The following is a 27,370-nucleotide window of genomic DNA, read 5'->3' on the forward strand; positions in this document are numbered from 1 at the left end:
TCTAAATTAAAGCGTCTAAATAGCTTTAATTCTTTTTATCAAAAAGCAAGAGCAGTTTTGTATAATTTATTACTTACATTTTGAATATTTCGATGTTCGAGCCATTCGACCGTTTTCATGACGCCATCCGCGTTATGCCAAAATTAATCAATTAAAATGAGAATGATGTAATTACAGTAAAGAGCGTTTTGTTTTCTCTCCAAGAGAATTGCTCTCTGGACTCTCAAGAAATGGGTGGTATGTTTCTTTTCGCTTGGGTGCTGTCAGTTCAATCGAAGATGGCGTCGAAACAGAAAGAACTCCGCGAGCGTGTTGTACGGTTTTACAAAACGTCATCGTGGTTCTCGTGGAAAAAAGTTTACGGTAGACCACTTTCGAGACGAAAACGTTCCCGCAAGTACAGTTTACCAGATCCTGGCAACCCGCAGGCGTCCGGCAAAGATAATGACGAAAAAGAAGAAGGAAGCGTTGAAAAAGCTGTTCGACAACAACGACGGAACGAGTTTGTGTGACGCCGGTTGAAAATACCACTGCTCCCTTACATTGATACACCAAACCCTCAAGATGGAGGACATCATCTGTCGGAAGAAGACTCGGTCCCCCGAGTACACGGACGAGCAGATAGCGATCGTGAAAACGCAGTGCCGATGGATGACGAAGAACTACCGCGGGACATCTTTCGTGCTGGATGACGAAAGTTACATTCTAGAAAATTACAGCTACTATTCCAGCGACAAGTCGGACACACCCCCGAAGTAAAATATAAGGTTAAGCATAAATTTGAAAAAAAATGCTATGCATCGCCATATCGGACAGAGGGATTTTAAAGCCGTCGTTCAAGCCGAGCGGTCTGGCCATCAATCAACATGTGTACCAGGAGGAGTGTCTTGAGAAAATTCTTTTGCCGTTCTCAAAAGAGCATCATGTAGATGGGAAGTACGTCTTTTGGCCGGAAAAGGTGTCTTCCCATTACGCCAAGAAGACGCTGGAGTATCTTAAGCAGAAAAAGATACCGTACGTGCCGAAACAAAGGAACCCGACCAAATTTCCCCAGTACCGTCCCATTGATGATTTTTTCGGCTCCCTCAGTGCCCTAGTGTACAAAAATAATTAGCGGGCCAAGGATACGAAGCACTTCACCACCTGGATCCGTAATTGTATCCGGAAGATGGGCGTCAGTGCCGTCCAGCGCTCTTGTGAAAGCATCGCGACTAAGTTGCGTCGTACGGCTGACCAGGGCCCCTTCTCCAACCAATATTTTTAATAAAAAATACTGAATTCGTTGAAAAATTAGTTTTTGTTTTTTAACTACATCACTGAAAAGATTCTCATTTTTAATTGAACCCCCATTATGACCTCAACAATGTGAGTATTTTCAGAATGGAATTGACGAGTAGATGATGGAAATCGATGTCGCAGGCCATTTTGAAAACCCAAAATTGCTACATCCGGTTTAGATAAATTCTCAATAACCTCAGCAATATGGACATTTTCGAAATAGGATGATTATATCTACTTGTTTAGCCCGATTCCTTTTATCTGACATTTCTGACATTTTTTGCTGTGGCAACACTTGTAGATCTTTAGAACTGTGCTCAAAGACATTCTTAGTGGACCTATGACATCTGTTGAACTGTATACTACATTGAACTTCACGTCATGAGCTCAAACCCTTCTCCCCCTCTCTTTCGAAGTCTCGTTGGCCATAAAAAGTTCCGGCAGTCCCGAGAAAAATGACCATGCTTCAAAATTAACAAACCCACATCGGTTTCCCAGAGATCGTTGGGCCAATTTCCACGAAATTAGTTTCAAATGAAGGGGCTATTATCGCCATAGACTACCACAAAATTTCGTACGGATCGGTTGTATGGTTTCGGAAATATATACTGAATCGGTACGGCCAAATATGAAATTCCCAGATAAGTTGAAATTTTTTTTCGGAGGGTGACCACATAAAATTTCCGAAATCGATTTCGCATTTTTGATGGCAAATGTCTTTAAAATGCAAGAAACTTCGAGTTTGTCAAGTTGTTTAATAATGAATCATTCTGTTCTCTTACAAGTGACATGCACAAAAAACTTACAATAATTTATTGTTTGAAAATTGTTCATAGTTGTGCGAAATAAACACTAATTTAAAAATGGCTAAGTTAAAAGGTTCTCTAGATCCCATTGATTTTTCGATTGCTAAAAGTTTGTTAGGCATTTTTTAACAACTTTGTAAATATTAGCTGCAAATTCCGGCAACATTAGGCTTCCGGGAGGTTAGTTATAGATCCCTTAAAGAGTGAAAATCCAGAAAAACGTCATAAATCCTTAAAGAGAAGAGATAGCGAGTTGGAGTGCTCCACAAAAATGTGGCTTTACAACTGTTCAAAACATAACAAAAATGTCAAAAATCAAATAAAATAGATAGAGCAAAAAAATTTTTAATAAAAAATCGTTTTAAGGGGGTATATTGACATGTACCACGGTGTCTTTGTCGAACAACTTTATTCAAAAAAATTCGGCATCTGTAAAACTTCGGAATATGAAAGAATGGATTTATTTGAAAGTAAAATTAAAATATTCTGTCGGGGGTTCTAGAACAACTTTTTATTTTAAAGTTTTTTGATTGAAAACTTAAGCTTTTTAATGAAATTAATTCGCATTTTTGCTACTAATTGGTACTATAGACATTCAAAAAATACTCAAAGTGAGAATCTGATGAACAATCCCATTCTCTACAACTTCGTAGAATGCTATAAATCTATATGAAATCACCCGAGAAAGTTATTAAAATTTAATCAGTTTTTAGGTGTGCTCGGGGCATATGGATTAAGAAGTCGATTAACAAGGACTTACAAAAAAATGTTGGGTTTAAATGAACAGTAAATTCAGATAAATTTCAATGTATACAAAGTCCCATTCTCAGCAGAAAAAATATATTTTCAGATTTCTCCGGGTCTTGGGCGAAAATGACACTTTATGAGGTGTGGTAAGGTGTTGACCAAATTTATTCGATAATCTTATACTTTTTCAATATGTTGATTTTATCATGCCTTTTTCATTACTTTTCTCGCTCTAGGGGATAGCTAATGTAAACCAGAATAACCCTTCTTCCTGATCCAATCCTGCCTGGTAAAATACAATTGGCTTAAATTCAAAGCTTTATATTTAAATCAACTAAAGTAGACAGTTCGAGTCATTGTAATAAACGACGGATTTTATTGCAATTTTGGGTTGAGAATCCTGTTTGTCTTTATCAACATTAAAAGAAAGATGATTGAAAAAGATAAAAGCTCTTCGAGTTTTGGATCCATGTTTCTTATCTTTTGGGTAGATTCATTTCATCAGAATTTATAGATGCAGATTTTTGTTTGTCTTGAAATTTTATTTCCAATTCGAGAAAAAATAACAAATTGTATCATAATTTCCTGTAAGAAGAAATTCCGGAGTCGTTACTCGCTGTACACGGATCACAACAGAAAACGAACAAGAAAATATCAGGCTGGACCATACATTCAGTAAATTCTCAAAGTAATACAAGTCTGTTTATTGAATATTTCCCTCATAATATGGGATAAGAGCAAAGACAAAATATCAAGAAGACAGAGTTGCCAGTTCAGTTCAGTGTCAATCAGGATTCTCAATCGAAATCAAATCAAATGACTGAATATATAATTGAGTTTGATCAAATATAAAGTTAAAATTTAAGCCAAATATAGATATCCCACAAGATGCTAACGAGCAAAAAGGTGGATTCAAGGTTACATCAAGCATACTCCAGAATGAGTGAAGAAAAAAAAGAAGAAATAAATACAGTGGAGACCCGATTTTATCAGCACCCGATTTTATCTGCCCCCGACTTTATTTTTTTTTTGACCCGATTTTATCAGTTTCATATGAAAATTGATAGTTAGTAGTTTAATGGGCTCTAGCAAACGAACCAAGTTGAATTCGAATAAATCCTTTCTTAGGCATATATTTCTTATCTTAGACATCCGAAAAATGCAAAAATAAAAATATTATTTTTTTTTTAATTTTGCGCTGTCAGACCCCCTTAAGGAGAACTTAAAATAAATCATCAAAAAAGGTTGCAAGGCTATTCTAAGGAACAAGGAAGAATATTTTAAGAGCTTCGGTTTATTAAAAAGACAGAAAAATATATGTCCCGATTTTATCAATGTCCCTGTTTTATCAGTTTAAAATTCGCCAAGGGGCTGATAAAAACGGGTCTTTACTGTACATCTGTGACAGAAAAAATTGTTTAATTTTGCTGCATTGCCCAGCATCTTTCAAAAGAGTACTAATTTCGTTCAAATTTTATCTACTCTTCTCTATATCTCCATGCTTCTAAAATATCATTGGTGCGCATAAAATGGTGGAATCTGAAATTATGTTTTTCACCCTTCAAGGTGGGACTTTGCTAGCATTCAAGTTCTTCTGAGCACACTGTTAAAATTAGGCAATCCATTTTTTTACAAATAAAAATGTTTTTGGAACAAAGCTTCTTAACCAATAGGCCCCGCGCGAATCTAGAAACTTTGATAAAAATAATATCTTTCTCTAGCGATTTTAGATCGCGATGTAGTTTTCTACAAAGTTGTACACACTGATTGTCTATCAGATTCTCACTTTTGGTAATATTTGAATGTCTAAAGTACTACCTAGGGGCAACAATGTGAACCAGTTTCATTGAAAAACTTAAATTTTCAAACAAAAAAACTTTAAAATAAAAAGTTGTTCTGGAGCCCCCGACAAAATATTTTAATTTTACTTTCAAATGAAAGGGAAAAGCGCATTCTATCACGTGCTGAAGATGTCGATTTTTTTCGAATAAAATTGTTCTACTAAACACACCGTGGTACGTCTGTTACACGTTATAACTTTTTTTTCTCTTAAGAGATCTATCTATCACTTTGCATCTTTGACAAAGATCCTCTACAAACTTTCCATAGACACATTACCATTTCAACAATAAATAAAAAAGTTATGTTTTTCATCTGAGTATGTACCCTAGACAGGTTCAATTTTTGACTTTTAGCTCCACCAGGCTCTATTGATTCCTTTTATGGTCATTAGCAATTGTGAAAATTTTGGTACCGATCGGTTGTGTCTACGGACCCTCCAAAAATATCGAAGGTTATATGGAAGTTTGCATGGAAAATCGGTTAACATTGAAAATAAATTCTTAAAAAATCACCTCATCAATCAATTAATCAGAACACTATATATTTCTAAAGGTATTCTTCTCCTGAACACATTTGTGGAACATTGTAATTTTATGAAAATTCGCTGAGAAAAGTTTTTAACTAAAGAAGCAGCATGACTTCAAAACAAGTGGATTTTATTATTAATCCAACCCTGTTTGAATAGCTGCATCTACCATACTCGATCGGCGGGTGGCAAGTCTAGTTTACACTTGTATTAAGATGGACCTATTCAAACAGGGTTGCTATGATTAATAATAAAATCCACTTGTTTTGAAGTTATGCTGCTTCTTTAGTTAATAACTTTTCTCAGCGAATTTTCATAAACTTACAATGTTCCACGAATGTGTTCAGTAGAAGAATACTTTTAGAAATATATAGTGTTCTGATTAATTGATTGATGAGGTGATTTTTTAAGAATTTATTTTCAATGTAAAACAATTTTCCATGCAAATTTCCATATAAATTCCATATTGAATTTTTGGAGGGTCCGTAGACACAACCGATATGTACCAAAATTTGCACAATTACTAGGAGCCATAAAAGAAATCAGTAGAGCCTGGTGGAGCTAAAAGTCAAAAATTGAACCAGTTTAGTACCCCCATAAATCAAAATTTACCATCATCATATCAAATTGCTCAAAAAATAAAGAAACTTTCCAGAAGACATCGAAGTAACATAATTCGTTGTCGTTGCAAATATTAATGCCCGTTTTTTTTTTGGATTTCGTCCCACTGTGCGCTGGTAGGTGCATTTTGCTCCGCATCATTTTGAAAATGGAATATTTTCTTCATTTCGAAAAGGAACCATCCATAAATGACGTAGCATACGTAGCATATATGGGGGAGGGGGAAGTTTTGTATTTTGTGATGATGTGTGACGACAGGGGGATAGGGGGTCATGTCATGCTACGTAGCTTTTTTTAAAGGGGAATAACTAACATTTTTTTAATTTGCGTTGACAAGGGGGGGGGGGGGGGAGAGTTACCGTCAAGCTACGTAATTACCAGGGGGGATTTAGAGGTTTGTGACGAAATGCTACGTTGGGGGAGAAGGGTGTTACAAATCACTCAAAAAATGCTACGTCATTTATGGATGATCCCAAATAGAATATTTTTCATGTTTTTGAGCGATTGCTAAAATATGATTACGATTACAGCATAAAATCCATCAAATTGTAATATTTAACATTCTATCTTAGATAGCATATTTCCTTCGCGGTGCTATTTACCTTATCTTTCTTTCAGTAATGATCAACCACATTAAAATGAGTATGATTATAATCAATATAATTATTGAACCTTAACCTGAACAAAATATATTTTCTTATCGACAATCTTTGGAAGGCTTGACCATCTCTTCCCCTCTCCAATCTCTCTCTCTCTCTCTCTCTCTCTCTCTCTCTCTCTCTCTCTCTCTCTCTCTCTCTATCTATCTCTCTCTTGTCCTTTCTCTTTCTATCTATCTCTCTCTTCTTTTATATTGCGCTACGCAACTAAACCAAATACAGGTATTAGCATGTGTCATGGATACGGAATCTGCTACGTTCCCATAACTCTACTCCACAAATGCGTAAGCTTTAATTGAAACATTCAAACCAATCAACCTCCTCTGGCGAATCTATCATTGAACTCATCAAGATATTACAACACCAAAAAATCACATCCATTTTGCCACGAAGTTTTCTTTGCCCTCTTGGCTGGTCAGTAAACAATCATCAAGAACAAACTCGCTCCGGGCTGTGAGTGGTATCATATTTTACCAGGCCATTATTCAATTCCTCATCAGACATTAATCAATGACCCTAATCGATGGTAGATTTTAACTTCAAGGCCTTCTCCACGCCTCGTTTTTTTGCTAGCCATTCCCATTGACTGCCTCTCTCTCCTTCTCCACATCTGCTCCCCGAGCAGAATAATTGATTATGGAGCACACACATTAGGCAAATTGAAATTTATCCCCATCGATTAATCTTATTTTACCAAATTTTCACCTATCTTTCCATTTCTCTGCTTACTCTATTCGCAGTAACCCAATCCGAGCAGGACCGTTCCTGCATACTGCTGGTCCGGATGCAGCGCCGACAGAACGACTTCATCTGGGTGCACGTGGTGCTGCAGGTCCGCGACGGCCAGGACTCGAACCAACAGTCGGTGATCGTGTGCACGAACCAGGTCTTGAGGTAGGTCCAATATAGCGTGCCATCCAGCAGGCCCGTCGAGGTCGGTCGGTACACTGTCCATTTCACTCGCGCAATAACTAACCTCCCGGAAACCGGCCGAGGCCAAGATCACTATCTGGATGGCTGTACCACCGTGATCGATTGAAGTCTATATAATATAGCTTACCACGCCATCCATGGTCGAACGGCGGTCGACAGTTATTGAGTCGGCGCAATAAATGTGCACTTAAAAACTTCTGATCGGTGATCTTGATCGGTATCGCGGATCTGTGCGCTCTCCAATCTGCCTCCCTAAAGTGATTCCCTATCGACAGGCAGGGATTTGGAATCGAGTAGATTTTGATCGCTTGCTGGAAAACACGGCGAAATGGGGACTGAGCGACATGCCACGGAACACGGTTTGCGTCGCTTAGAATTTACTGTTGGTAAATAAGTTGAATTTTTGAATGTTTTCTCGGCGTTCAGGATGTTGGATTAGCGTTGTACATATACAGTGGATGAAAAAAGGATTTGCGGGGTATTTCCGCGACACGCATAAAATGTTCGTTTCTGTAAGATATTGTTGTATTCTATTAGGAAACATTAAAGCGACATTAACTGTCAAATCATATTGAATGAATGTCCAAGGTTTAAACTTTTTTATTTTGAACACTTCGTTTTAAACATGTTATTTTTTATTTCGTTAATATACCTCCGTTTATTTAGGAGATATCATCGGGCGCAGTCCTACAATAGAAAATTTTCTATTTAAGCTGATGAGAACCAGTAAAATCAAAACTTGGTTTGGTTTAGCAAATTAAGACAATAAAGCACTATGTTATTTTTCCCTAAAAAATTTTTTTGACAGAAACCAATTTTTCTTCATCAAGAAAAAAACCACATTTGCGCATGATGATATAGGAACCTACCATCAGTGCATGGAATACTCCGGTGGCTAAAGATGCTTTTAACAGTAAGGATAAAATTATGTAATCAACCGACATTCACATTAACGCTGAATAAAGGGCCAAAATGGGGTGGATTAATAAACGGAGTCATTTATGCGCAATCCGAAGGGACAGATAATCTCCTTCCAACGAAAAGATCCAGCCAGTTACATAACTCAATTTTCAATACTTGTTAAGGCACTACCTGATGGTTTGTGTGAGAAGGGCGCGTCAATCTTGTTACCATTTGTCAGATAAGAAAATTCACAGCAACCGCATGATCCTGAAGAATTATGCGCTCGCTGGTAGTATTCATATTTTGTGACTAGAAGCTGGCGACCCACGACATCTAGTCCAAGTTGTAACTTGAATGATACCCTGATGCTCCCTCCCAACCCAATGTTTTTTAAATTTGTATATGAAATGTAATGTATGAATTCTGAATATAATGCATATAATGAATGTTATGAATATAACGACCGAATTAGAATCATATAGTGATGAATGATTTATATATGAATGAATCTAGGTTGCCATCATCCAGCTTGAGTCTTGCTCTGGTTGCGGTTTCATGTATGCATTTTAATTAATGAATATAAAGAATATGGCATTAAAATAATATAACATAATAAAATAATAATATAACATAATATAATTCAATATATATATATATATATATATATATATATATATATATATATATATATATATATATATATATATATATATATATATATATATATATATATATATATATATATATATATATATATATATATATATATATATATATATATATATATATATATATATATATATATATATATATATATATATATATATATATATATATATATATATATATATATATATATATATATATATATATATATATATATATATATATATATATATATATAATCCAACATGATATAATATATTAGGATGAAACGGTACGTTTCCTCCAAGTGATTCAGACTGGCAGTTGTAAGGTGCCCTGATGCTAACCCTCCCTTCCCATATAGTTGCATATAATATATTTATTTAATATAATGTAACATAGATTAACAATGGAAATAATTCATATAGTTTTTTTTGATGGTTATAATGCCGATAATGAAGACAGTTCATGAAATAATGAAATATACGTAAAGAATCTATCTTGAATATACTGAAAAAAAAGATAACACCATGGATATTATAAATATTCAGAACATATATATGATTAAAATATTTGCATGAAATTAGATAAATTGAATAACTTAATTAAAACGAAAATAGTGCATATGATAAGTATAATGGTCATACCGTTAAAGGTGAATATAACATATGTAAAGAATATGATGAGTATGAGTATAGAGTTTTATTATAGGTTAACTATTACCAATTCTCCCACGACTAACTGGTCTCACAAACACACATAAGTACTGTATATGATACAATTTAGTTCTCCTTCGTTCTACTTCTTATAACAATACACCCGATGGAGAGAAACGCCATTCCAACAACGTACACAATCTTTATGTTATTATGACACGTAATTTATGTATTCTAAACAAATGCACTTTAGTAATTGACACCATCACTATTTGAAAGGAAAACGAATCAAAAGCAACGCGATGCACGTCTGAACACGCTCACATCACGACAAGCACTTGTGTAAAACCACATTCGCGCATGGGCACAAAACCTATAACTAAATTAGTTATGGAATTTGCGTTTCGACTTCATTTCATCAGAATCCGACACTAACTTAGTGACAGGACTAAGCTCCGTCTTCTGAGCTAATGTCAATCCAGCTGTAGCTTAGTCCTGTACTAAATTAGTGTTGGATTCTGATAAGACGAAGTGGAAACACAAATTCGATTGTTTTATTGTTTTTAGCCAAAATTGGTAAAAACTATTTTATTAAAATTTCTTTGAGGTTCGCATTGAAGAGGTTGGATATACTAGCAATTGCAATACTAGCCGTCTATTGAAAAAAAAATCATGTCGACTGTGCGCCTTAATATCTCCCATTTGAACGAATAGGGGTACATAAGCAAATCGCCCTTTTAGGTGGAAAGATGTGACAAAATTTACCGGTCAAAGGTTCTAATTGTTAGTTTGAAACCTCAGCTAAATTTTGGTGGCATAAAAGGTTCATTTGCACCACTCAATGGCAGCGCTAGGCAACGATTTGCAAACCTTTACGTTTTTCCATCCTTTTACAATGTAGGGGTAATTCGAACCTTGCCCCAATTCAGGCCGTCATTTTTCTTTATTTTTTTTACAATGCAATTTACCTATGAAACATTTATAAGAGACACTCCCTAAGAAGCAAAAAAACAAATTGCTTTGCAAAAACTGAATATGGTAAGTCACAGCTGTCAATTGGCGGCCCATGTATTTTCTTTGCTGTGGCATGTGCAATGGTGTGCGCAGCCGCAAGCCGCTGAACGGTGGTTGACAGAATATGGAGTCCGAATAGCCCCGTACGCTCATTTCGCACAAAAGTAGTGAGCGGCTCGAAAATATCTGTGTTTTCACCCAAACAAAAATCATTCCACAAAATAGGAGCCTCAAGCTTTCCGAAACACTTACCATTTATTTTTTTCACTTTTACTTGTTGATTTAATCACGGTTTTTCTAAATAATATTATAATGATTTTTGTTTTGAGAAATTTAAGCATCATAATAGCGGTTCCACAAATTTGTACGATAGTCAGAAAGTCTTGCTATTTTTTGAGAAATCGAAGGGGTCCGAATTACCCCCACTGTCCTAATAGCTCCGAGTCCCCCTATATTTTAACGAAATAAAAAATACATGTTAATAATTAAGTCTTCAAAATAAAAAAGTTATAGACTTCAATACGGTTTTTTTACCATGCGCAAATATGCAGTAAATATGATCGATTAGATAATAATCCCCCTTAAGCGAACATAACTTTTTTCAAGAATTTTATAACTCAGCATTTCTCTTTTCATGAAATTTAATAAACTATTCCATATATTTTTCAAATGTTTTCTGAAATGTTTGATTATTTATCTTTTCAATGGATAACAAACTACATACTTAAACATTTAATAAATATTTGTAAAATCAATAAAATGCAGTACGAAAATTCTGTGTCATCTATACGTTTCACCAGATTACAATATCCCTCAATAAGAATCACACATTTTTTGCCACTGAACATTATTCAAATTTTTAAAAAGTGATTTCCTTTTTCATAAATAGCCAGTTTGGATGAATCTATAACATTATGTCGGATGATGTATGGAAAAATTTCGAAAAGATCGATTGTAACAAAATATCGAATGACTAAATACAAAAAATATTCGCATATTAGAAAAGGCTAATTTATTAAATGTACAAACTATAAAAGTATCTTGCCTGATACATTTCGATTTTCAAATATTTAACCATCGATTGAACTTTAAACGAAATCGTCGTAAAGACTTTATTGGTGGTATCCAACAGGGAAAACAGATCGAAATAATGAGCAATTATATGAAAAAATCCCCTGCAACCTTGGGACTCGTCGTAGAACTTCAAACGATTGCCCCAATGTAGATAATGAAGGGATTATTATAGGATTAAGGAACAGTTGATGATGATGATGATTATTTTCTCACCCCATACGGGTACGATACCCGACCCGAAGCCTTATCCGTAGGAATCAGGTTTATGATCACAGGGTATTCGTCGGGCCGGGTTTTTTATTCGAAACATTTCGTACTTAAGCATTTTAAAATGTTTGAATGCCCCCTAGAGTGACAAGAAAAAAATTATTCCTATCGGCCCACCCCTGAGTCGTTTCCTAGTCCCACCAGGAGTATTTGCTCCAAATTTAAAGCAAATCGGACAAGTCTAGCTACCGGACCAACGTGCCTGAAGTTTGTATAAGGTTTTTCGACAATTTACACGGAAAGCCGATTCATCACAATTTCAACTAAAAAAATAGTTGAGCATGTTGGTTTGAAGCTGTCAGTTTCAGTCTGGCCATGAACGTTTCAGCCTAGCACAAAACTTAAAAAGCCTACCTGAGCTAAAGTTTGAAAAGCTTGTCTCAGCTTGTAACGCTTGTTTTAGTTCAGACACAATTGCATATGCCGTTACACTACCTTTTCAGCCAAGACACAAACGACTGGAATTCAACTAATCTCATTGTTGAATTAAACATCGTAAAATACAACATAGGATATTTCAAACGTTTTGTTTCACCGACCGACGGATGAAGGTATGGAATTAAATTGTTGAAATACTCCGTATGCCAGTAATTCATACGTAAATATAATATAGAGTTATGTTTCTCATAATGTTATCTTTTTATAAACTGCACTCTTAAATGAGACGAAATAACCAAAGCTATTTAAGTATTGTTGGTAATTGATTGATGATTTCAATTTTAGATGAAAGGAATAATTTTTATTTCTTTTTTATTTAGTCAGCCAGCTGTACAAAAAAACTTCATACTTATTTCAGATCTAGTTTGGAATCTCAAAAGATGAAACATTATTATTATATTGCATATTACATTTGTTAATAATTGAAATTTTACTATATAATCGACAAAATCCGAAATAGAATAATTTTGGCAATTTTCGACAATACTTTCAACTTTCAGTATACATGTATTGAAAATAAATGTCAATCAAAATCATTCCTTTATTGAAATGTTTTTAAAGAAAAACTAGGTAAAACCAAAATGAGGTCAGTTGAATTTCTGATTTTTGTATGCTGGTTCAGGTAGTTGCATCCGGGCTAAAACAAGCTTTCCAAGTGGAGACAACTACATACCTGCATAACCGTTTTGCCCAGCGTGTATGAACATAGTTGCTGTCGCTACCTTGATGTATTTCAGTAAGGTGTGCATTAGACTGCCCAGAAAAAATGATGAATTTTTGAAAACTCAATCGGCCCACCCCTGGGTCGATTCCTAGTCCCACCAGGAGTACTTGTACCAAATTTGAAGCATATCGGACAAGTCTAACTACCGGACCAACGTGCCTGAACTTTATATGGGACTTTTCAACAATTTACATGGAGAAAACTCACTTGCTCGTATTTTCGCCGCTAGGTGGCACTGTATACATCGTATTATCACTGTAAGTGAAAATAAGAAAGATATTTCAATTGTCTACAACTTTGTCGAAGACTGCTAGTAAATCCGGCTATGTTAAAAGAAGGAAGGACTTTTACGGAAGTGATGTCTGAGTCAGTTTTGCATGGGGCCTAGCAGTGCATGGTTGTGTATCAGTACTCGAGTCCCGCGAACTATATATTTTTGTGAAATAATGGTTAGATTTAGCTGAATAGTATGTTTACAAGAATTATAGTAAATAATACGAGTTATGTTTTGGTTCGAAAATTTTAGTTCCACCTGTGACCGCACAGAGGGCGCCACTACTAACTTTTCATAGAAGAGAGATAGAGTATCAAGATGTTCAGAAGAAATACTGAAAAATGCCTGTTCTATAACTTTGTAGAAGACACCAAATTTCTATCTATCTCCGTTGAAAAGTTAGTGTTGGCGCCCTCTATGCGGTATCAGGTGGGACTAAAATTTTCTAATCAAAGCATGACTCGTATTATTTACTATAATTCTTCTGAACATACCATTGAGCTAAACCTAACGATTATTTCACAAAAATGTTTAGTTTGTGTGAATCGAGTACTGATACACAATCATGCACTATTAGGCCCCATGCAAAACTGACTCAGACACAACTTCGTTGAAATTTTAATAACTTCTTTTAACAAAGTCGGATTTACTTGCAGTCTTCGACTAAGTTGTAGACAATTCAATTATCCTTCTTATTTTCACTTACAGTGATAATACGATGCATACAGTGCCACCTAGCGGCGAAAATGCGTGCTGGTGGGTTTTCTCCATGTAAATTGTTGAAAATTCCCATACAAACTTCAGGCCCGTTGGTCCGGTAGTTAGACTTGTCCGATTTGCTTCAAATTTGGTGCAAGTAATCCTGGTGAAACTAGGAATCGACGCAGAGGTGGGCCGATAGGGGTCATTTTTTTCCTGTCACCCTAGTGTAAATCTTGGCTACTTTGCTGTCATTTCGTATGATGTGCGTCTTGAATCAAAATCAATAATAATTTTCAATAACCATTATTTGAGAATCTCGCAAAATCAAGAGAAAATTTAGTTACGTTTTTCAATTTTCTGTTAAAATCAACTAATTAGGAAAACAAGAATTTGTTTTGTTATTTTCTTCATCGAATGGTTTTCAGTGTACATGAAGAAAACCCATTAGTGTACATTTTCGCCGCTAGGTGGCAATGTATGCATCATATTATCACTGTAAGTGAAAATAACTAGGACTAGGAATCGACTCAGGGGAGCGCCGACTCTAGTGGAGAATTAATGAAACCGATCCCAAAAATTTGTAATAGACTTGAAAGCTTATATAAAAACCCATCTAAAATGATATTATCACTGTGACTCAACTATTAACCCTGGATTTTATGTGAAAATCACCCGGAAGATCTGGAACATCCGTATAATGGGTCAATTCATGAATCTAAATCTAGAATCCTGAAGTTTTTTTTTTTCAAAAATATTTATTGCATTGCAATAAATTCGTAGTTATGACTGGATTGACCACATAATGACTTTCCGGAAGATCTGGAACATCCGTGCAGCTGGTCAATTAATAAATCTTGTTCCAGAGTTCTGAGTTATTTTCGAAAACATATAACGGTATATTATTCGCATAAATTCGTACTTGTGACCCATAGACCTTTCGGATGATCCGGCGTAGAATTGGCCAGATCACAAATAGGGTGTTTGTACCAGTCACACGTATGATTTCTTTTGCAATAATAATTCTAAATAAAACTTTCGAGAAAGCCACAAACTTTCAGAGCCAATTCCAGATCTTCCAGAAGGTTACTACGTTATCAATAGGGTAGGGGAATGTAGTCGGTTGTCAGAACACTTGTGTTTTTACATTTCTTACAAAAGAAATGTATAGGATTCGCTCAAACTTTGACAACTTTTCCCGAGGCCCGGAGGGCCGAGTCTCATATACCAATCGACTCAGCTCGACAAATTGAGACAATGTCTGTATGTGTGTGTGTGTGTATGTGTGTATGTATGTATGTACAAAATGTCATGTAATTATCTCAGCAATGGCTGAGCCGATCTTAATGAAATTAGTTTCAAATGAAAGGTCTAACGTTGCCATTTGACACTATTATTTTTGATTTTCGATATGTTGTTTACTTTCTGAGATATGGGCGATTTTGTCAAAACACAGCAGGTTTTTTGCAAATAACTTTCAAACAATACAATATTGTCCCACAAACTGCACATAAATAGAAAGCTTGTAAAAATACCTTTCTAACAAGCTATAGACTGTCTAAATCCGTACACGAGCGGCGGAGATATTAGACATTTTGTATTTTTAGTCCTCGCTTACCAATTTCCACTAACTAAAAAGGAGATTGTTTCATACAGAGTATTGCTTTACTGGTGTTTTAGGGGCAAAACTAAACCGATTTTGAATATCTGGGTATGAAAACACATCTACGTGATTCAAGGAATTCGATGTTGAGAACATTTTGTGAATTACCTTTATAATAAATGAACTATTTCTCAAAAATCAATATATAAGTTCACTTCAAAGACAAAATAATGCGTTGATAAAGAAACAGTGAGTTCTAGTATTGATTCCTTGGATTAGGCATTGCGTTCAATCATGAGGTAAATGTTGGATGGTATATCAATACACAGATCAACAAGTAATTCACCTAGTAGTGAGATAAAAGATTTCTAATATAATTATACTTGTGGCGTCACCGAAAGCAACTGTATGTTTGAAACCCAAAAATCTAGCGAAAATTTAGCTCTTTTGCAAGATTTAGGTTATACTGGTTATGGCGCAAAAAGTACTACTTACATTATTTATGATAAGAATGTAAGAATCAATATATCATAATAATATACATATACAAATAATGTCACTGCATTAACCATCATTTGCCATTCCTCACACGCCCCCCCCCCCCCTCATCTCTCTCTCTCTCTCTCTCTCTCTCTCTCTCTCTCTCTCTCTCTCTCTCTCTCTCTTTCTCTCTCTGTCTCTCTTCTATCGCATCTATCTAGCTATTTCTGTATCCATTTCTAAGTTGTGTGATAAGATCTTCTGCCAATCTGAAATATTTATTAATTGTAATTGCGAAGGTTTGAGAAAACAAAACTATTTTTTGTCTGCTGCTACATCAACTCAACTTTAATTCAATTGTATTCAATGCCTGTATCTACACTATAATTAAGGAAATTCATGGCTATATCAGAAAAATATTTGGCTTAACTGGGTTATATGAAAGTTTAACGATGAAAATTTTTAAAAGAGACATTCCACGTGCGATATTTAAACTATTCGTATCTCTATTGAATTTTGAATGAAATATATACTCAAAGACTGAAAGCTGAAGCCAGGATTTCGAAGACAAAATACATGAGAGGAAGAGGTTCTAGAGACGACAATGTGAACCTCCCACCCGAGTTCGGATTGACGGAGACGAAATCGAGATGGTCGACGAATTCATGTATTTGGGCTCACTGGTAACCGACGACAATGATAACAGCTGAGAAATTCAGAGACGGATCATAGCGGGAAATCGTGCCTACTTTGGACTCCAGAGGACGCTCCGGTCGAACAAAATTCGCCGCCGCACGAAGTTGATTATCTTCAAGACGCTGATTAGATCGGTGGTCCTCTACGGCCACGAGACCTGGACTATGCTCGTGGAGGACCAACGCGCCCTTGTAGTTTTCGAACGAAAAGTGTTGCGTACCATCTATGGTGGCGAGCAGATGGAAGACGGAACGTTGCGCAGGCGAATGAACCATGAGTTGTATCAGCTGCACATTCGTTGTATTGGTACGAACTTTCATGAAAAATAACAGATCAAAAACCAAAAATATCCACAAATTAGATCCAGGAAAAGAAGTCCCCAAAGTACCCACTCTCGATGGGGGATGCAACTATAATATGTCTTCTAACTTATCGTCGTCCATATTTGGATATACTGACTAGTTTGAACCATTTCCTTTTCACAATATTGGTCTGTATAGGACTTATTTATCCATATTTCCTGCACGAGAATTCCGAACGAAACAATACAAACACGGCTTTTATGCAATCGACATAGCCTAGACATTTCACACTATTTACTTCAATGCAAATAAAAACTCTACCTGTCTCACTCACGAATCGCATTCTCCCTCTGTCGTTCTCTGTTCAAGGGGCTTGAAAGCACATGTGACCTTATCTCACTTTACTATATTCAATTGCGCGTTAAAATACTGGACCAGTAAATTCTGTTCTGCACATAATTTTTTTTCGGGAATATGTGACCAAAAAGTAAACTTTGAATTCGTCAAGTAAAGAAGCATGAAAACAAAAAGAATAAAACCAAAAAAAGATGGAAGCCCTAGAAAGTCCATTGCATATTTATTAGCCTTTTCTCAGAAGATGGGATTTTCAAAAACATTTCAAAATTTTCTGATGCAATGGTTTTCAAATACGTACAATCCGGTTTATTCATTTTCTTTATTCAAAAATGTGTTTGGCTTCAAATATATGACCATTTCATTTTAATTAATTATTTCATTCCGCATCTTTTAAGTAGTTTTGTTCATCTGCGTTCATTTTACTTATTTTATTCGTTTCATTCTTTGGATTCACTCTGATCAGTTTATTCTTTTTGTGCATTTTACTCATATCATTCATTGTTTTCATTGTATGCATTTTATTAATTTTTCCCAGTTTATTCATTTTGTTCAGTTACTTCATTTTAATAATCTTACTACTTTTTCAGTTTTAATCATTTCATCCAAATAATTTATTTGATTCAATTTATTTCTTTATTTAATATAATTTAATATAATATAATTTAATATAACCTTTATAACCTTTTACTGTTGTTCAATTTTTCATTTTAATCAATGCATTTAATTCTGCTCATTTTCTTCTCTTTATTCATTTTATCACTTCAGCTCATTTTGTTTATTTGATTCGTTTGTTTTATTTATGCATTTCATTTATTTTTTACTTTAGTCATTTTGTTCATCCATTCTTTTTATTCATTTGATCCATTTCATTAATTTGATTCATTGTATTCACCGGATGAATTAAATCAATTTGATTCATTTAATTCATTTGATTCATGTGATTCATTTGATTCATACGATTCATTTGATTTATTTGATTCATTTGATTCATTTGATTCATTTGATTCATTTGATTCATTTGATTCATTCGATTCATTTGATTCATTTGATTCATTTGATTCATTTGATTCATTTGATTCATTTGATTCATTTGATTCATTTGATTCATTCGATTCATTTGATTCATTTGATTCATTTGATTCATTTGATTCATTTGATTCATTTGATTCATTTGATTCATTTGATTCATTTGATTCATTTGATTCATTTGATTCATTTGATTCATTTGATTCATTTGATTTATTTGATTTATTTGATTCATTTGATTCATTTGATTCATTTGATTCATTTGATTCATTTGATTCATTTGATTCATTTGATTCATTCGATTCATTTGATTCATTTGATTCATTTGATTCATTTGATTCATTTGATTCATTTGATTCATTCGATTCATTTGATTCATTTGATTCATTTGATTCATTTGATTCATTTGATTCATTTGATTCATTTGATTCATTTGATTCATTTGATTCATTTGATTCATTTGATTCATTTGATTCATTTGATTCATTTGATTCATTTGATTCATTTGATTCATTTGATTCATTTGATTCATTTGATTCATTTGATTTATTTGATTTATTTGATTGATTTAATTCATTTGATTCATTTGATTCATTTGATTCATTTGATTCATTTGATTCATTTGATTCATTTGATTTATCTGATTTATCTGATTCATTTTATTCATATCTTTAATTTTATGCATTTCATGTTCAGTCATTCGTTTTATTTCATTCAATTTGTTAGTATGAGTCAATTTATTCTATTAATCTTATAACTATTTCTAAATATAATCTTAATTTTTATGTAATAACCTAATCTAATTTGATTCGTGTATTTGGATCAAAATTATAATGATTTCCATTAATTTTTCTACTCATTTTATGAATTTAAAAACCTATTGTTCCATTTTTTGCTTTACTTTTTTATTTCGGTCGTTTTGTTGATTTCTATAATTTATTCAGTTTATTCGAGATTTTATTCGTGCAAGACTAGAAACTGTTTTCATCCCACCTCTAATTGGGTGCCTACTTCTCGTGAGTTCTGCAAACTAATCCAATAGTGAAATGTGTAAGAAATGTCTCATCGCACTGCTAGGTGGATTAAATCGGTTTTTGCTCATAACATTACTCCAATTGCACAATATTGAGACAAAAGCGTACCAATAGAAAGCTAGAGGCCTTAGCTAATAACCGGTGAAAGATTTTAGTTTATTCTCTCAACATAAAAAAATTTACTAACTATTTAGAAAAAAAATTCTTTTTGCAATTTGCAAGAATTGCGGTTGTCGGTTAAGAAAATTTACTAAGAAAAATTTGAATGAAAATCATATGAAACTGGTGCGAATATTACACACTGCTAATGCAACGAACCGACGGATAGCGTTCATTGCAAAGGAATTAGTTTCAGTCAGTCCAGTTTCTGACTAAAGCTTCAGACAAATCAGACAGAAGTCCACGCTGGCACATATATAGAGAAGGGGATGTTAGGAGTAAGCCCGCTCTTCCACGAACTTTTCTGAAAAAAATTATAAATAAATTATCCAAAAAATTGGAATAATTCCAAACAAGCGTGTATCTCGGCGAAAGTTTTGTGTATCATGAATATCCTAGAAAATGTTCGAACAAATTGGTGTGAAAATGATGTAAAATAAATTTGATAAAAGACTGATCATTGAGACTCTCCCCAAAGCAGTGGTTTCTCACTACCCGAGCAAAGTCGAACATCAAAATTGCAACAAGTAGAAATAATATTTTGATGAAGGCATCAAATTGAAATTTTATTTTGCTATCAGTTTTAGATTTTTTTAATATGACTTCAAATTTTGATCTCATTTTGCTATCCTTGTTTCTTAGAAGAATTTTCTATGTTTATATTTCTTTGGCGAAACATCAAAGTGAATACATATTTTGTTGTTAAAAAAAAATTTAACATCTCAATAAGCTTTCAATTTACTCTAACTGATAGCAGAATTAGTTTTCTGTTTGATGTCATAGAACAATTTTGCTGCTCTCCATTTTGATCTTTAACCCGTTAAAACGACCAAAACGACAACAACCTGAGTAATCATTTGCCGAACATCACAACATCAAGTTTAGTTTTCAATTTGATGTCAGACTCTGCTCGGGTAGTGATTGCCATGGTTAACGAACAACGTATAAAGCGATCTTGCCTAATCAGGTGCTCGGCATAGGTTAGATGGTATGCGATTCTAGTGATATGATGCCTCAATCTTGGCCAGAATTAACAATGAATTGAGATAGAAAGTTACTGACTTCCACAAAGTTTTATGAAATGCTTTTTGGTGTAATTCTCGACAAACATATGATTACGGCTTAAAAGCCAACTGTCAAAACTCTCTTTGAAAGGAAATTCCGGACAAACCGTTACTGGCTAAACACAGTTCATAGCAGTTAACGAAATAGAATACTTTTGTCTTTAGTTTACTGCCAACATCTGTGATTGGCAAGTAACGGTTTGTTCGGAATTTCCTACCATAGAGAATTTTGACAGTTGACGATCTTTGGCATCTACTCGTTAAACCTGTTCCGAAAATACCTATATTGATTAGGTTATAGAGAATTGACCACAAATGAGGTTGACAACCGATCATGTGTGTGTGCCGACAACCGATCGATTTACTTCTTTCTATAACACAAACCAATTAATAAAAAAAAAGCATTTAAGTAGAGTTTCACTTACTTAAAAAATATTTTGGTTGTATAACAGAACATACGAGTCTGTTTACTTCAGAAAACGAAACAAAAAGAACGTGCTAGTATAACACACTAATAATATTTTTCAGAATGTCCGTGCCTGCTTTTTGTCAAAAGATACATAGGGGTGTCGGCAACCTACCACTTTCCTCTACGAATTTATACGAATGATATTCCCAAAAATATTTTCGAAAAAATCTTATAAATTGGCCGGTCCACCGATGTTCCAGAAAGTCATTATGTAGCCAAAAACATGTGTAGGTCATAAGTACGAACTCGTTCCACTGAGAATTTAAGAAACACTAAAAACACATGGTTCTAATGCCAGCCTTATGAATTAATCGGTTCATCGAATGTTCCAAATTTTCCGGATGATCATTACGCGATCAATAGGGTAAATTTTTCACTCGAAACTATGAATTTATGCCAATGGAACGTGAACAAATGTTTTAGAAAAAAACTGTAGAATTCTAGAAGTAGATTCATGAATTAGCCAGTTTTTCGAATGTTCCGGATGATTTTCACGTACAATCCAGGGTCAGTATTTGAATCAGAGTATCATAATCATTTTAGATGGGATTTTATATAAGCTTTCAAGAATATTATGCAACTTTGGGATCAGTTTCATTGATTGACAACATTGTCGCATGTTCAGTATTATGAGAAATACTATTATATCACCGAAATCGGCATCGGAAGCGTACTTCGGAATACCTAAGATCGGTCGAATCATGTGCAAAACTGATATGTACATTCTTATATTGTTTGCGTTTACTATTATAAAACGATATATAACTGTATTTATTATTAGTATTCTGTCAATAAACCTGTAATTTATGATGACGGTTTTGAATACATCTATGTATGCCCCATTCGGCACCGAGGCGATTCCCGCTGGCTAACCTGGTCAAAAACGGTAATATTTATCAGAAACTGAAAATTGAAACTCTAAAAAACAATTTGGGTACAAGTTCATTTAGATTTGACTGTAAATGTGTCTTAAAACTGTGTTCGAAATCAGGGTTAATATAACCCACTAACACCTTATTCGTAACTTTTTTTGTACTGCCCTTCAGGAATGTCCGAAAATTTTGAACTTTTTTGAAAATCGTTGCTAACCATGAAAGAGCAAAAGTCAAGACATTCCAAACTTCTAGGCACAAAACTTGAAAAGTTGTCGCATTTTGAAGGTTCATTTTGGGTCACATTGATCCCAACACCGAAAGAAGGTTAAAAAAAATCAATTTCAATACCAGAAATGTAAAACAGTCGAAATAGGAAACACATCGAATGCACGGTGCTGTGAGGCACAAATCCTCGACTACTTATGGTATATGTTCAATTTAAGCCAGTATATTCTGATTCCTGATTCTGACAGCCTAAAATATTTTTGATAAGGCGGAGTGTCATACAAAAATAACATAATTGGTTCTATACCTAACTACGACGGCATAGTGTGTATCGTGTGTCGTGAGACCTCAAGAAATCCAGGATTCATTTTTAGAGGTTTTCATCTAGATTTGTCCATTCACAATCCCTGATGAAATGAAAATTTGCCACATGCGCGGATCGCTTGCCAAACAAGGATTGTGTACCAAATTTCAACATCGTCTTCTCCCACTTTCTGTACAGTTTTGCCCTTTGCTGGTTGCCGCTTTGGAACTTTCTATACGTGTTGTAGAAAACATTTCATTGTTTTTACTGAAAATGAATTGAAAATGTTGGTTTGAGTGTGAATTGGTCCAATACCATCCCGGTCAGGCAATGCCTCGTTTCCTACCGCTTCCATCAGTCCGCTTGATTATCTGATGGTCTTGGAAGTCACATGGGTCAAGATGCAATGTGCGAATCCGAGCAACTGATCCATTGTTATTCACACGCTAATGAGTTATAAACAATTGAGCACTACTATTTTTTGGAACATAGTCTTCTGAATGATTCTATACATCCTAAGCTGAGGGCCTCTAAAAGCTCGGGGCCCCTGGCCGTGGCCCAGTGTTGAGGTATACGTACATACAGTCATATTCGCAATCCGTCGAGCTTAGTTGATTGGTATATAAGACTCGGCCCTCCAGGCCTCAAAAAAAGTTTTCAAAATTAAAGCGAACCCTATATATTTGTTTTGTAAGAAATATAAAAATCAACTAATGTAGTACGACCCTTAATGGAAAAAAGTCCATGTCGAGAACAAGGGATGTAAATTTCTTCCTATTTTAATTTTTTACACCTTTTGAAAGTGTAATCATATTTGTCTCTATCTTATAAACTGTGTGTGTGCGGTAACCCTCCCATGTCCCACTGACTGGTAGCGACTTATTATAATGAGGTTTTTTTTATTTTGATTGTAGAGGTTTTAACCTTATGGTCATTCATCCCTTTTCGGGTTAGAAAAATGTCTTTAGAAAAATATCTAACCCTATGTGCGGGGTTGGGAATCAAACCCAGGTGAGCTGCGTACAAGGCAATCGATTTACCAACTACGATACGCCCTCCCCTATTATAAATGGATGTTTCAATGAATTTATTCGCACAAATTGAGTGTTATCGAGTTTTGTTTTGATACGTTGTTGAACAGTGAAATTTCAATCATTTTTTATTCATACTTATCAAAAGTAAATGTTTTAAAATCTGCTAAAGTAATCAGCAATTAGACGATACTTTTCAAACCAAGAGGAAAATTTGCCAATTCAAGAAATTATGCAACTATTCGGCATACACTTAATTGGCTTCAAACCAGTAAATTGACCTGCGCACCATTACCATTTTCATTCTACCTTCGACTGCGAATGTATGGCAAAGGCTCACACGATCCGTCCTCGTCTGCTGGACGCCATCCGTAACAAACAACAATCACTTGGACTTATTATTATTCTTTGTCAGGTAGAGATGTTCCCAATCGTCCAGAAAACGCATATTGTACCATCCTGTCGGCTGGACACAATGTCCATTTCCGCTCCCGCCGAACCCCGGTTTCCCAACCACCTCAACCGCAGTAATGTTAGTGAATTAAAATAAATCCTCCAGAGCTGGGGAAAGAGATTACAAGCAAAGTGGATATGCGGAATACTGAAAATTCCAACTAAATTACCCCCAGAACAATCAAATTTTATTTTATTCCAATGGCCCGTGTTCCCTTTTATGCGTCGTCGTCGTCGTCGTCTTCGTTGTCGTAGTCAGTACGATGCTCAACGCTACTTTGCCCCCGGGCTCCATAGGGATTGGATGGAAAGGGCTTGGCGTGAACTTTGCATGAATGAAATGCGAAACGATATATATGCCGGCCGGGTTTCGGGTTGGGTTGTGATCACACACTCGCGTGCCTCATCCGAAAAGGACGAGACTTTAACGCACCACCGGGATGCCGGGTTCGTCGCCTGCGTCTTTGCATACGTACGGGCCGAGGCGCGTTCAACAAGTCTTTTGTTTTCCACAGTGTAATTCAATTAAATTTCTTCTTGCTTCGTTTGGCATTCGTTTTGTTTTGCTTCCTTTCATCTTGTACTTTGCCACATTAGAGATTATTGGCCAATTAATTACGAAAGCAACCGCTGGTCATTTGAAGTCCCCACGACATGCATAGGCGATAGGTTTGTACTTTGCGCGAAACAAGCGTGTGAATTATTCGCCCTATTCACGACTACTGGAGGTGGTTAAGTGTGCTTTAGGTAGGTCAGTGAAGTGCTTCTGAATTTGTGTAACGCGCCAGCCAGTGTTTCTGATTGTATGGCAAATGACCAGACATTAATTTTCACCTCCGGGGCTTTCGTACTTTGGCTCGTATTAGGAACTCGGTCTCACAGCAGGGTGTTTAAACCTGTTGCAGCCAGAGACCGAAAGGGGTACCGCGATATGTTGATAAATTCACCTATCAATGGGAAATGAATTGGCCAATTAAATTCCAATCTGGGGCTGTGTGTGCCTTCCAATGCAACCCGGTCTAACGTCAGTTGAAAATAAAAATAAAACGTCATACGGGTACCGTCGATCATGTTGCGAAACGCTAAGATGAAAGTAGCCAAAAGCAAACCGTGTGCCAGTTAGCAATTGACAGGAACATAATTCTCGCCTTCCTACCGACAAGCTCACTGTACATGCGGGTAATTTAAAAAGCGAGTGTGAATTCGGATCGGAGGATCAGACACATCACCACATGTCTTATTGTGACCGCGTTAAACTCGTAGCGACAACTTCGTGCATGCTTTTGACTTAATACGTAACAGTATGTTTTCTTGTTCTTTCCACAGTGATCGCGAAGCTTCAGTAATGCTCTCCAATTCATGGCTTTATCATTACTACACCGTCCAATCGAAGATGCAATTTGGTATTCCGTTCGAAGGAGCAACCCGAATCCCGCCGAACACTTCCTACTACCATGGTCACCCTTCGCCAACGTCAACGATTCAAGGCCACGGTTATATCGCACCTCCGCATCATGTTTCCTACGGATACCACTCACCTGTGGGGCAGGCTGGAGGAGGCACTGGTGGTCACCACATGAACGGATCTTCAACTCCAATCATCAGCCACCATCACGGTTTAGGCGGAGAACATTATCGGCCGTACGCTTACTGTCTGGAAACGCAACCGGTAGACTACAGTAGTCAAGTGCAAGCTCCGATGGGTTCCATACCAATACGCTGTGAAAGCACTGGCAGTAGTCAAAGCATTCAACCTGATCGCAACGGAACTCCTCCGGCGAAAAAGCGGGCATTTAATCGGATAGAGCCTCTCTACATTCCAGAAAACGGTCAAGAGTCACCAGAAAGTTCCATAACAGAACTGCACCCCCCAACGCATCCCTCCAACCACGAACACCCAGAAACAAGCCACAACGGTGGCGCGGGAATCGCTGGTGGTGGAACGGGGACACTCATGGGATCCGGCGGAGTTCAAACCATGACCCTGTCTACCTCTTTTCACACCAGAAGCACCCGTATTCTCAAGGCTCCTCCCTCTTCGACGGTGACAGAACCAACAGATTTCATCGATCAGTGGAATCCTAGTCCTCCTTGGTCGGATACAACCGTACAAAAAGTTCCCGACATCACCCACCAGGAACTTAGCCCCTACATGACGACAACGCCGCCAACACCAACCAGTGCGCCTCACGTTGCTGGTGTACCTGCTTCGTTCTCCTTCGACTGGATGCCAGAACAGTTCGTTCCGATCATGACGGATTGCCACCCTCCTTCAACACCGTCCGGGTGTGTTCTACCATGTACCATAAATCAGGACGGTATTCCAGTGCCCATGTCTCTTCCGATGCCAGTACCAATCCAGATACCACCTCCTCCATGGCCTTCGGACCATCGCTTGCTAGCGCTGGAAAGCACATCCTCCTCATCCGTAGACCGTAAGCCGATGGAGGAACATCTTCATCACCATCATCATCATCATCATCATATTCAACAGCAGCAACAACAACAGCAACAGCAGCAGCAGCATCAACTTCACCATCAAAGTTCATCCTCGTCATCGTCCTCAGCGTCGTCTTCCTCAACCCCCGGAAATAGCATGAATAGCAATCATCACCGGGGAGTCAAACGATCTCATTGAGAAGAAGTAACAGTTCTGCCCCTCCCGACGGCAGAAGCCATTCCTTATTCCAGTATCAGTATTGTTTTACGGTAGATCCTAGAGGGTACAAATTCCTTACAGTAAATAGTACAGAGGCTATGCGCCTAGTAGATAGAGTATTGTTTTTTAAAGCGTAGAGCGTAGTTAACTGTTTTCTCAATCGATCACTCGACAGTTTTGATGATTTATAAGTGCAATTTTTTGACTCTGATGTTTTATTCCGATGTTTCCTACACACACAAAAATTCGACAATGACGTTAAACGTGCATTTCTTTTCAAAGTACGATTCCTTTCTAGAATATTTATTTACCGGCAGTATTTTATTTATTTATTATCTAGTATGTTTTGTGAACATGATTATTTTAAATAAAGCTATCGTTTTATATGTATACAGTGAATATTCATTCGGAATCCGAAATTCTTCATGTCACAGCATAATTACTCCCTCTACCGTTATGTAACCGAGGTATCACTGTTGGTAGCTGTAGCTTCGCAGCAACGTGGCTCGAATTTAATCAGCTGTGTG

At 36.0% G+C, this 27,370-nt stretch overlaps 1 protein-coding gene across 1 annotated transcript in view; it reads left to right on the forward strand.

Moving 5' to 3' along the window:
• LOC131684560 (uncharacterized) overlaps nucleotides 1-27,151 on the forward strand; it is a 212,158-nt gene extending 185,007 nt beyond the window's left edge. Inside the window, exons 9-10 of the mRNA XM_058967553.1 lie at nucleotides 7,220-7,373; nucleotides 25,511-27,151. Of these exons, the coding sequence (XP_058823536.1) occupies nucleotides 7,220-7,373; nucleotides 25,511-26,822 (1,466 nt within the window). The 3' untranslated portion in view covers nucleotides 26,823-27,151. The remainder of the gene's footprint in view (nucleotides 1-7,219; nucleotides 7,374-25,510) is intronic.
• The last annotated feature ends 219 nt before the right edge of the window (nucleotides 27,152-27,370 follow it).

The sequence above is a fragment of the Topomyia yanbarensis genome, chromosome 2 (genome assembly GCF_030247195.1).
Source record: "Topomyia yanbarensis strain Yona2022 chromosome 2, ASM3024719v1, whole genome shotgun sequence".
NCBI classification, from domain to species: domain Eukaryota; kingdom Metazoa; phylum Arthropoda; class Insecta; order Diptera; family Culicidae; genus Topomyia; species Topomyia yanbarensis.